The 12,248-nt window shown below is 48.1% G+C and overlaps 1 protein-coding gene across 1 annotated transcript in view; it reads left to right on the top strand.

The window, feature by feature from the left end:
- The first annotated feature begins 1,721 nt into the window (after positions 1 to 1,721).
- Positions 1,722 to 12,248, top strand: part of USP22 (ubiquitin specific peptidase 22) — a 55,769-nt gene continuing 45,242 nt past the window's right edge. The window contains exon 1 of the mRNA XM_053563231.1: positions 1,722 to 2,116. Within this exon, the coding sequence (XP_053419206.1) occupies positions 1,946 to 2,116 (171 nt within the window). The 5' untranslated portion in view covers positions 1,722 to 1,945. The remainder of the gene's footprint in view (positions 2,117 to 12,248) is intronic.

The raw sequence follows: 12,248 nt of genomic DNA, 5'->3' as shown, positions 1-12,248 counted from the left end.
GCCCCAATTTTAACAGATAAGTAAATTCAGGCAATCTGCCTAAGGATACACAGTTGGTGATGGGACCAGAACTGTGATTTAGCAGTCTGACTGGATTTTTGGATACTTGCAAAAATGAATAAATTGAATTTTTGGACCCCCGTTTTCCAGATGTTGTAGAATAATGGGAATGTGTTAACTTGGACTAGTTCTTTTTCTCTGGGCCTTAGTTTTCTTATGCCCCCCCCTTGTACCATGATATTTTGTCATTTCTTTTTAAATTTTAGTATTTTCACATATAAAATATTATTAATTGTAAAACAACTATAAAAATATCATTGCAAAAAAAGTTCAAATATTACAGGTTAAGTCAAGCTTACTTTTTCCTCACTGGAAGTTAACTGTTATTAAAAGGTTTTTTGCTTCTTCCAGACCTTTAACACACGCTCATACATAGTACTATTTTCCATAATGGTCAGTATACTTTCTGTAATTTTCTGCAAATTTGTTTTATTCACTTATGTCTTATAGACTTTTCACATTAGTGCATATAAATCTATTTCATTCTTTTTAAAAGTTGCATAGTATTCCTTAGAATGGCTATTCCATCATTTATTCCACCGTTCCCCTACTTATGCTCATTTAGGTTGTTTCCAGTTTTCTACCTGTTAGAAAAAACTGCTGCACTACACAGCTTTGTCCACACATCTTTTGGGGATTGCTTCTCAAGGACATGTTCCCCAGTTTTAGTGGCTGGCATCCCGTTTCAATGGATAGCACTGGATTAGACTCTCACTAGGCTGCGTGGTTCTAACTGGAGGGACCCACCCTGTGTCCTGCGGGCAGTGCGGAGCAGGTAGATGGTAGCTTTTTTTTGTTTTTTTGAGACAGAGTCTTATTAAATCGCCCTCGGTAGAGTACCGTTGCGTCACAGCTCACAGCAACCTCCAACTCTCGGGCTTAAGTGATTCTCTTGCCTTGGCCTCCCAAGTAGCTGGGTCTACGGGCACCCGCCATAACGCTCGGCTACTTTTTTGTTGCAGTTGTCATTGTTAGCTGGCCCGGGCCGGGTTCGAACCCGCCAACCTCGGTGCATGTTGGCGTCTTAACCACTGTGCTACGGGCGCCGAGCCCAGATAGCCGACACGGGCTACCACGACTGGGCAAACCTGCACAAAGTCCTAGACGAGGGTAGGACGTGGCAGGTGTCCACGGGACTGACAGCGGACCAGGTAGGGGAGGCCTCGCTGGGGACAGCGCAGACTCAGTACGGAGACCGGTCCCGCACCGCCCCAGTTCATCGTACCGCCTCTTTGCGGCACAGCTCAGGCCGGTGCAAACCAGTTCAGTGCCCTGACGGACGTTCCGCGTCACCCAATGGGCCGCAGGACCCCATCTCCCTAGATTCCGTGGGAGGCCGAGACTGTCTAGTTGTCGGTGTCCGGGGGGTCGGCTCTCAACTAGACTGACTGTACTTTCAGCCTATAAAAAAGGGCGGAGGTGCCACGGCTGGTCCGCGACCAATAGCGTGGGCGCGGGGGCGGGCCCTGGTTAGTTCCACCCGGGGCCGCTGGGTACTCTGTCCCGCATCTGCCCAGAGCCCGAGGGCCGCCGAGGGCGGGGAGGGCGGGTCCTGGCTCCGGCTGGAGCCTGCGCAGTGCGGCGCCGGCGGCAGGGGGTGATGGTGACGTAATCTCCGCCCGATGCCGCGCCGCCCCGCCCCGCGCCGCCCTCAGCGAACCCGGAGAGCGAAGCGCGGGCGGCCTGCGGCGGCCGCAAGCCGGGGGCGGTGCCTGCTTCGCTGCCGCCTCCTCTTCGCGCAGCTCCATCTTTGTCCAGTCGCAGCGCTTTGTTCCCAGCGCTTGTGCCCCGGCCTTCCAGGCCGACGAGCAGTCCCCGCGGCGAGCTGGCGTCGTCCTCGCCTCCCTCGCCGCCACCTCCCGCGCGCGGCCGGGCCTTGCCCCCCATGGTGTCTCGACCCGAGCCGGAGGGCGAGGTCATGGACGCCGAGCTGGCGGTGGCACCGCCGGGCTGCTCGCACCTGGGCAGCTTCAAGGTGGACAACTGGAAGCAGAACCTACGGGCCATCTACCAGTGCTTCGTGTGGAGCGGCACGGCCGAGGCCCGCAAGCGCAAGGTGCGACCCCTGGCTGGCCGGGCAGCTGAAACCTCTCCTGCAACGCCGCGTGGCACGCGGGCGGTCCCGGGCCAGACCCTCGTGGGGGCTGGGAGGAGGGAAGGGACGGCTTGGGGACCTCCAGCTGCCCCCTCCGGGCTGCGCTCTGCGTCAGGGGAGGGGAGGAGCCTTTCTTACCCCCTTTCCCATTCCCTTTTTTTACCTCCTTTCTCCCCTCTCTTCCTCTTCTCTGCCCCCCTCTTCTCCTCCCCTTACCTTCCCTCTTCTCTCTCCTCCTCCCCTTCTCTTCCCACCTCTTCTCCCCCTCCCCTTTTCTTTCCCCTCCCCCGCTCTCGCCCCTCCCCCACTTTCTCTCTTCTGTCCCTCCTCTCTCCCCTTTCCTTTCCCTCTCTCCTCCCCTTTTCTCCCCCACCCCCGCTTCTTTCTCTCTTCGTTCCCCATCCCCCCTTGCCTTCTCCAGTTTTCCCCTCTCTCGTCCTCCCTTTCCCTTCTCAGACGGGGTGCAGGGGTGGGGAGGGGGGTGTCGAGTGCCTAAGTGGGCGGGGGACGATTTCCTCCCCCAGAGCTGCATGCGGGGCGTGGGACTGCGGAGAAAGGTCCGCAAGGGTTCCTGCGCGCGGCCCCCGAGAGGAGCCATGCAGGGGCACCAGGTTTCGGGGGTGGCATGGGGCGCCCAGAAATAAAGTCAGTCAGAGAATGAAGTAAAGGGAGGAGGAAGACTGTGCGGGCCCTGCCGCGGTCTTGAGCATTCATTATCCTGGAGTGTCCATCCGTTCAGGCCGAGGCGGACGCCCAGGCACTGGAGAACCTTGGGGTGTCCCTGCAGCCCCGGAGGTTTGCGGGGACAGTTGTAGGCGAGGGCAGCTAGCTTTTCCCAGGTTCAAACGTGGCTGGGCGGGGAGGAGCCAGGACCGACCCCCCCACCCCCCAGCAGAAGGGAATTTAAAAGGAGAGATTCAGTTGATGGGAAAACGGGGCTTATTTTTCTGCATTAATAGCCTTTAACAAGGAATCACATTGATCTAAGCAATTAGGCTTATTAATGATTTGGCTATCAGAAAATAACGTTTTTTTTCTTCTGTCTGAATAAATTTCCGTTTTTAATTTTTTTTTCCTTTTGAGACAGAATCTCACCTTGCCGTGGTGTCATAGCTCACAGCAACCTCAAACTGGAGGGATCCTTTTGCCTTAGCTTTCCAAGTAGCTGGGGCTGCAGGTGCCCACCACAACGCCCAGCGATATATTTTTTTTTTTTTTAAATTTTTTTTTGTAGAGACAGAGTTGCACTTTATTGCCCTCGGTAGAGAGCCGTGGCATCACACAGCTCACAGCAACCTCCGACTCCTGGGCTTAGGCGATTCTCCTGCCCCAGCCTCCCGAGTAGCTGGGACTACAGGCGCCCACCACAACGCCCGGCTATTTTTTTGTTGCAGTTTGGCCGGGGCTGGGTTTGAACCCGCCACCCTTGGCATATGGGGCCGGCGCCCTACTCACTGAGCCACAGGCGCCGCCTGATAATTTTTTTTTTTTTTTTTTTCTGTTTTATTTTGGCCGGGGCTAGGTTTGAACCCGCCACCTCCAGCATATGGGACCGGCGCCCTACGCCTTGAGCCACAGGCGCCGCCCGCCGCCTGATAATTTTGTTTTTTTAAGAGACGAGGGTCTCCCGTTTGCTCAGACTGGTCATGAACTGCTGAGCTGAGGCATGAGCCACTGCACCAGGCCTGTTTTACAATTTAACTCGATTTTGCAGATTAACAGTCTTGATATTAGGAGCTATTAAGCACTTTCCACCTTGAGTATTTTACAGGGAAAACTAACATTGTAGATTGAGATTGTAAGGACTGTTAAGCATTAATTTTTTTTAATAAAGTTAGCAGTAATGATGCTGGGAAATGTTACCTCTGGGAAGAACTAAAATCAGATGAAGAAACTTCTGTTAGGATCAGAGTGAGATTCTTGCTAATGGAATGGTGTACCCTTAAAAAAAAACTGGTTGGAACTGGTGTTCTGCAGGTGATAATCTTTTTGCTGTTTTTTTTTTTTTAGTTTCTGGATAAGACATTAAGATTCCTTCCTTCTTTTTTTTTTTGTTTGTTTTGTGAGACAGGGTCTCGTTACCTGGTTGGAGTGCAGTGCTGTTATCATAGCTCACTGCAGCCTTAGATTCCTGGGCTCTAGCAGTCCTCCTGTTTCAGCTTCCTGAGTATCTGGGATTGTGGGCCCTCACCAGGGTGCCCAACTGACTTTTAATTTTTTTTTTTTTTTTTTTTTTTTTTTTATAGACAGAGCCTCAAGCTGTTGCCTGGGTAGAGTGCTGTGGCATCACAGCTCACAGCAACCTCCAACTCCTGGGCTTAAGCGATTCTCTTAACTCAGCCTCCCAAGTAGCTGGGACTATAGGCGCCTGCCACAACGCCCGGCTACTTTTTGGTTGTAGTTGTCATTGTTGTTTGGTGGCCTGGCCTGGATTCAAACCTGCCAGCTCTGGTGTATGTGGCTGGCGCCTTAGCCGCTTGAGCTACAGGCGCTGAGCTGACTTTTCTATTTTTTTTTGTAGTGGAGGTCTTGCTCTTGTTCAGGCTTTGGGGCAGCTGGCCTCAAGCAGTATTCCCTTCTTGGCCTCCCAGAGTGTTAGGATCATAGGCCTGAGCCACCTGGCCCTCATCTCTGCATTGAATTAAGTAGGGGATCCTCTTCTCCTCACTCTCCTTTCCAGTTCCTTTTTCTTCCATCCTTCTTCCTCCCTGTCTTTTCTTTATTTCTTTGGTAATTTTGAACAAAGCTGAGCGAGTCAGTCACATTTAAGCCATTGTTAATTTTGCTTAGTTCCCTAAAGGAAAGATTTATTATTTTTTGCTATAGCTCAGATTTTTTTTAAATTTTAAATTTCAGTTGTTTTGGCCAGCCGTGATGGCTCACACCTGTAATCCCAGCACTCTGGGAGGCCGAGGTGAGTGGATTGCCTGAGCTCACGGGTTGGAGACCAGTCTGAGTCAGAGGGAGACGCTCCCCCACTAAAAAAATAGCTGGGTAATGTGGTGGGTGCCTGTAGTCCCAGCTACTTGGGAGGCTGAGGCAAGAGAATCGCTTGAGCCCAAGAGTCTGAAGGTTGATGTGAGCTGTGACACCACGACACTCTACTGATGGTGACAAAGTTAGACTCTATCTCCAAAAAATAAATACATACTTCATTTTAGTTTGAAAGCTGTTAAGTCACACTTATATTAGTCACTAGTAAGAGCTGGTAGTGACAAATGCCACTTTCTTTTTTTTTTTTCTGAGACAGTCTCACTATGTCATGCTAGGTAGAGTGCTGTGGCGTCACAGTTCACAGCAACCTCAAACTCTTGGGCTTAAGTGATTCTCTTGCCTCAACCTCCCAAGTAGCTGGGACTACAGGCACCCACCACAGTGCCTGGCTATTTTTATTTTTTAGCTGTAGTTGTCATTGTTGTTTGGCAGGCCCCGGGCTGGATTCGACCCCCCAGCTCTGCTGTATGTGGCTGGAGCCTTGGCCACTGAGCTACAGGTGCTAAGCTATGAATGCCACTTTTAAATTCAGATTTGTGTGTAATTGCAGTGTTGGTTGGCGATACATTGGCCTTGGACCCACTTTCTTGTATCTCTTCATGTCCTGTGTAACTGAATTTCTAGCACTTTGTGGTTGCCCAGTTAAGGAAGAGTTGGTTTGAGAAACTGTTTCACCCTGGTTATTAGCAGCTGGGTGGTTGTGCATAGGATTCTCAGCAGATCTGCAGGCTGAGGGCATTTTTGGTTTTAATTATTAACTTTACAGTAAACGTAATTAAGGTTATCTTTGTAAACAAGAAAAGGTGCCTTTTGAGTTTGATTATCTCAGCTACGGTTTTATTACAGAAATGAATCCTTGGATGAATAGGAGTTAGAAATTTATTAATAAGGAAAGGAGGGTTATGGGTTATGGTATCCAGATTTTGGTTCTTCTTTTCAGAGGCAAAGAATAAGAAAAACATGATTAGGGCGGCACCTGTGGCTCAGTCGGTAAGGCGCCGGCCCCATATACCGAGGGTGGTGGGTTCAAACCCGGCCCCGGCCAAACTGCAACCAAAAAATAGCTGGGCGTTGTGGTGGGTGCCTGTAGTCCCAGCTACTCGGGAGGCTGAGGCAAGAGAATCGCTTAAGCCCAGGAGTTGGAGGTTGCTGTGAGCTGTGTGAGGCCACAGCACTCTACCGAGGGCCATAAAGTGAGACGCTTGTCTCTACAAAAAAAAAAAAAAAAAAAGAAAAAGAAAAACATGGTTAGATTTAATAACTTTCTGCACAATCTAGGCTTGAATTGCAGTAACTCTCTGCCCCTGAATATGAAAATGTTCCCTTGATTGAGGACTCAGTACGACCATAGTGGATTCTTTCTCCTTTGCATTTTTGGCGTGTTAACTAGGGACAAATTTCTTACCACTTAAAGTGGAATAACAGTTCTTCTCTTACTGGTTTAGACAAACAAAATACAGTGCTGTATCTGGAGTGACTTACACTGATGACTGAGTTAGTGTTCACTGGCTCAGCTGGTGCTGGATGGTGGTGGCGCCAGCTCAGGTCCTTACAGCAGACAGACAGTATTCATGCTAGATGAGGCCCAGGCTATTCCCAGGTAAAGGGCTATGAAGTAAGTGTTTTTCTTTTTCAATTAAGATTTTTATTTTGAGACCTTACAGATTGACATGCTGGTGTAAGAAATAACCCAGTGATGCCTTTTCCCCACTATGCCATGGGTTACATCTCCCAGAACTGAAGTACAGTGTCACCACCAGATGTTGAAGTCAGTACCCTCTGCTCTCTGCATTCGCAGTTCCCAGTGTCTCTTACTGGAGGTGTATGTGTGTATTTAGTTCTGTGCAAACTAACGGGCTTTATTTTAGAATAGTTTTAGATTTACAGAAAAGTTACAGAGTTTCTGCGTCACACACCTTCCCTCCAGTTTCCCCAGTTGTTAATATCCTACATTACTGTGGTACATTTGTCACAACTAATAACCTATATCGATAACGATATTAATGTTGCTCCATATTTTATTCAGATGTCATTGGTTTTCACCTAATGTCCTTGTTGTGTCCCAGGAACTCATATTACATTTGAGTTGTCATGTCCTGTTAGGTACCTCTAGAGCAGTGGTTCTCAACCTTCCTAATGCCGCAGCCCTTTAACGCAGTTCCTGTGGGTCGTGACCCATAGGTTGAGAACCGCTGCTCTGGAGGGTGACAGTTTCTCAGACTGTCCTTGGTTTTGATGATCTTGACAGTTTTAAGGAGTACTAGTCCAGTGTTTTGTAGAATGTCCCTTAATTTTGGCCTGTCTGATGTTTTCCTCATGGTTCAACTGTGGTTATGGGTTTGGGGTAAGAAGAGCACAGAGGTAAAGTGCTGTCCTCATCACAGTATCACTCTTGCCCCACCAAGGGTGAAGCTAGCAAGATTTCATGCTGCTGTTGGTGAGCTCGACCACGTGTCTTTTCTGCTTTTGTCACCACACAGATTATGGCCGGTGCAGGAGTTCTGTCTTCTTGTGGGGGGCAGAGTAGCTACATACCTTTGGCGTCTTTTCTCCATGGAAGATTTGCCCTCTCTCACCCATTCGTGTGTCTTGTTTGTTTGTATCAGCGTGGACTATAAAACTGTGGGTGTTTATTTTATACTCTGGGGTATAATCCAGTGCTGTGTCACTGAGGTGCTTATTTTGTTGCTCAGATTGTTTATCTTCTTTCACTTGGTTTCTGGGTCCCTTTAACATATCCACAAAATTTGAGCACTTCCTTACTTTCTGAAACTACAAGAAGTTCTGGGGTCATCTTATGTGTGTTCTTCCCCAGCTGTGGACTCTACCATTTCTCCCAGGATCTCTGGTTCCTTTTATGGGAGAATGGAGTTAGGAACCTAGGTCTGGGAACTGGTGTGCTCATCACTGCTGGAGTGTTGGAGCTTCCTGGCTGTCTGGGTCAGCTGAGAAGTGGGTGTGTGCATGTGTGTACATACTGAGGTTACTTCCGTGTTCATCCATGTGCATGTCAGAGTTCAGATTGGTTCCTCCCACTCCTATCTAGTACCACATGGATCATTCCAGCCTTTCCTCCTGCTTATCCGTAACTTCTCTGTCTGGCAGAGAGAAAACCAGCTCCTGCCATCCACAGTCCATGTACCTGTCTGCTCAGTTTTGTTATATGTGTGTAGAGGTTTTAGATTATTATCCTGTCACACCTGTGTCCTTGAGAAACAACTTGACCCCTAGAGTACAGTGCTTAGGTGGGGACCTTTTGCCTTTGGTCTCACACTCCTCTCCTCATTTCCAAGTAATGTAGGCATCTTCCCCTTCAGTGGGGTTGTGTCCTGTGTGTCTAATACAGCCAGATCTTCCCCCATAGCCTGCATCCCACCCCGGCATCTTCTGACAGCTTCTTCAGTATTTAAAATTTTGCATACATTAAGGTTTGATTTTTGTACTGTAAAGTTTAGCAATTTCGACAGGTGCATCCACCTGTACAGCACTTACTACACAGTAGTTGCACTGCCTGCAACAAGTCCCCCGTAGCCTGTAGTTCTAGCTCCTTGGGAGGCTGAGGTGAGAGGATCACTTGGGGCCTGGAGTTTGAATTTAGCCTGGGCAACATAGTGAGACCCTGACTCAGAAAAACAAAGCTGTCTGTGCTTTACCCACTTAGTCCTCCCCAGCTTCTAGCAGCCGCTAATCTGTTCTCCATCTCTGTTGATTTTCTTTTTCCAGAAGCCTTTTCAGTTTGGTCCCCTCCTTTTAGCAGCATGAATTGTGTGGCTTGATAGTTCATTCCTTTTTATAGTTGAATAGTATTCTATCATGTGGTTGTACTGATGTGTCTTTTAAGTCTCTTCAATATGCAGGTTCTCTCTTCATCTTTGTCTTTTTTTTTTTTTTTTTTTGAGACAGAGTCTCACTTTGTTGCCCTTGGTAGAGTGCCGTGGTGTCACAGCTCACAGCAACCTCAGACTCTTGGGCTGAAGCGACTCTCTTGCCTCAGCCTCCCAGGTAGCTGGGACTACAGGTGCCTGCCACAACGCCCAGCTATTTTTTGGTTGGAGTTGTTTAGTTGGCCCAGGCTGGGTTCGAACCTGCCACCCTCAGTGTATGTGGCTGGCGCCGTAACCACTGTGCTACAGGGTGCTGTGCCCTTTCTCTTACAGTTTTTTTTTTTTTTTTTTCCCCTTCCTCTTTATCTGTTGAAGAACTTGGGCCTTTGGACTTGCTGACTTTCCCATGGTGTGGATTTTGCTGATTGCACACTCATGGTGCAAATCCAAAACATTTTTGTTTGTCCTCTGTTCTTAGAAATTGGTAGCAGATTCTGACTTGAGCTTGAGCCCTTGGGTCAGATGTTAAGTAGCGCTGTGTCCTCTCTCAGGACTCCCCTGTTCTCAGCATGCACGTGCTTTCGACTCAGTATCAAGCAGGCAGTCTTAGGTAGGAAGTAAGTAAACTCAGTTCAGGGATTGAAGTGACCTGCCATACAGACACTTGAGCCTTTTCCCTGCCTCTTGTTTTATGTTGGCCAGCACCCGTGCAGAGTGCTGAGGAACAGAAATTAAAAGTAATTTTATTAGTGCTTGCTAAATGGGGAACTTCCCCCTTTTCACTTAATGGATATACTTTCTGGCTTCTGTTTGGCTTTGTGTTGGTGACCCTCATCAGTTGAGTAAAGGCTGTGAACATGTGCACTGTGACGCAGAGACCGCGGTGGCCTCGCGCCGAGTGATGAACATGGAGACAGCGTGAGGACGCTGGGCGGTGGAGATGCTGGGCAGAGGGAGCATCACAGGACAGGCTGAGGTGGGGTTCATTTTTATTGTGCTCTTCAGAAGAGGGTGCAATTTTAAAATTAAAATTGTTTATTTCTGGCATATCCTATTTCATAATTTCAGACTGTAGTTGATGGCAAATAAGGGGAGACTGCCCTAGAATGCTTACCTAGCACTTTACCCTTCATACAGCACTTTTCATACATTGTTTCATTTGGTTTTGGCCCTTGGCAGGTAAGGCTTCTGCTCATACATGGTGGACCTGAGCCTTGAAATGGGGCCAGTCCGAGTTCACGCTCCTCTTCTGTGTATTGAAGAGGTTGGTCTCATCAGAGCTTATGGTTTTTTTTTTCTTTTTTTGAGGCAGAGTCTCACTATGTCACCCTCAGTAGAGTGCCATTGGCGTCACAGTTCACAACAACCTCAAACTCTTGGGCTTAAGTGATTTTCTTGCCTCAGTCTCCCAGATAGCTGGGACTACAGATGCCCGCCACAACGCCTGGCTATTTTTTACATTGTAGTTGTTTTGGCAGGCCCAGGCTGGGTTTGAATCCACCAGCCCCCATGTATGTGGCTGGTGCTTTAGCTGCTGAGCTATAGGTGCCAAGCCTGATTTATTTGTTTTATTTATTTATTTTTATTTTTTTTTGCAGTTTTTGGCTGGGGCTGGGTTTGTACCTGCCACCTCCGGCATATGGGGCCAGAGCACTACTCCTTTGAGCCACAGGCACTGCCCCCCCCCCCTTTTTTTTAATAGACGTAGTCTTGCTCTGTGGCCTAGCCTGAGGGCATTGGCATGATCACAGCTCACTGCAGCCTCCTGGGTAGCTGGGACTAAAGTGCCTGCATTATGCCTGGCTGATTCATTTTTTGTATAGCCAGGGTCTCACTTTGTCACCCAGGCTGGTCTTGAATTCCTGACCTCAAGCGGTCCTCCATCTCAGTCTCCCAGTGCACTGGGATTATAGGTGTGAGCCAGCTGCTTGGCCTTCAAGATCTATTTTACTCCTGGGACTGAAAGGTCTGAAGCTTTTGAGGTTTCTGAGTTGGGGGGATTTATTTGAGGAGGTTGTGTAATTTCAGTCAACTCATTAGCTTTTTAGTGACATGGTTTTTCTCATGGAGAAAAAGAATGTTTGTAACCGAACTTTCCCTTGCATCACCACTTGTGGTACAAAAGTATTTTGAGCCCTTGAAAAAGTCATTTGAAGAGAATATGTAAAATTAAACTTAGCTTAAAATTTTCATGTCTTAGTAGACTGGTGGTAGTGGAAGCCGTGGGTAGTGTGTGGAGTGTGTGTTAGCTCTTAGGCTCCTGCGTCAGGCTTGTGTAATTCATTTCTCTAACCTGGACTCAGAATCCACTGTGTCGTTGAGTTGCCCCACAGGCGGGAGCCGGTGGTGTTTGACTCCCTGGTCTGTCTCCTTCTCAGGGAAGGAGAGAGTGTGAGAATGAGAAGAGAATAGGATGCCCAGAGGAATGTCAATACTGGGATTGAATCCATAGACGTTCAGTGTGTTTTTTGTACTGTGCCAAATCAACGGCTGCTTAAATTATTGATCCCTTTCTTTTATTCTTGCCACAAATTCTAGTTATAGTACAGGATTTATTTGCAGGATAAATCTACTTAATTTATAGCAGAAAGGGATTCAATAACAAAAATCATTGCAGAGGCTATGGGAGTAATGTAGTCTAGGCTGAGTTCCAGAAGCATAGCAGACCAAGTAAACAATGACAGAGAAACAGGAAAATCTTAACTGAAAATCTTGGCCAAAAGCTCATAGCTCTTATATCACAATAGTGCACCAGGTCGCTATGTGTGAGGAAGTTTCTATCCAGTAGTCAAATAACTGTATGGGACACTGTTCCAAACCCCTGGATCTAGCCCCCGGTGACTTTCTTCTTCGCCCAGAGATAAGGGAAATGTTGAAAGGAAGACATTTTGATGACACTGAGAACACCAAGAGCACTTTGATGACAGCTTTGAGGGGCCTTCCAGAATTGCTGTGAAGGGAGGGTGGGCTGTGTGCTGGCTTTGGCGCACAGCTCCCCAAGGGGAGGACTTTGAAGTGATAGTCAGCAGTGGGGCATGTAGCATTTTTTCTAGGATGAGTTCACAAACTTACTTGTCACACTTTGTAAATGTAGAAAAGCAACACACACGTACGGCAGTGCAGTTTTATAGGCCTAGCATTGCATCTGTGGCCCACCGCCAAATTACTACGTGGTACAGGACTGTAAAAAACACCGAAAGTTAACTATGAATGTGCTGCAGACATTTCTTTTTTCTATATTTAGTGCCAGTTGCCTCGTTGGTTGGCTGCTTGAT

The sequence above is a fragment of the Nycticebus coucang genome, chromosome 15 (assembly GCF_027406575.1).
Source record: "Nycticebus coucang isolate mNycCou1 chromosome 15, mNycCou1.pri, whole genome shotgun sequence".
Classification (NCBI taxonomy): domain Eukaryota; kingdom Metazoa; phylum Chordata; class Mammalia; order Primates; family Lorisidae; genus Nycticebus; species Nycticebus coucang.
The sequence above is the reverse complement of the archived record's forward strand: the minus strand, read 5'-3'. Positions and strand labels throughout refer to the sequence as shown.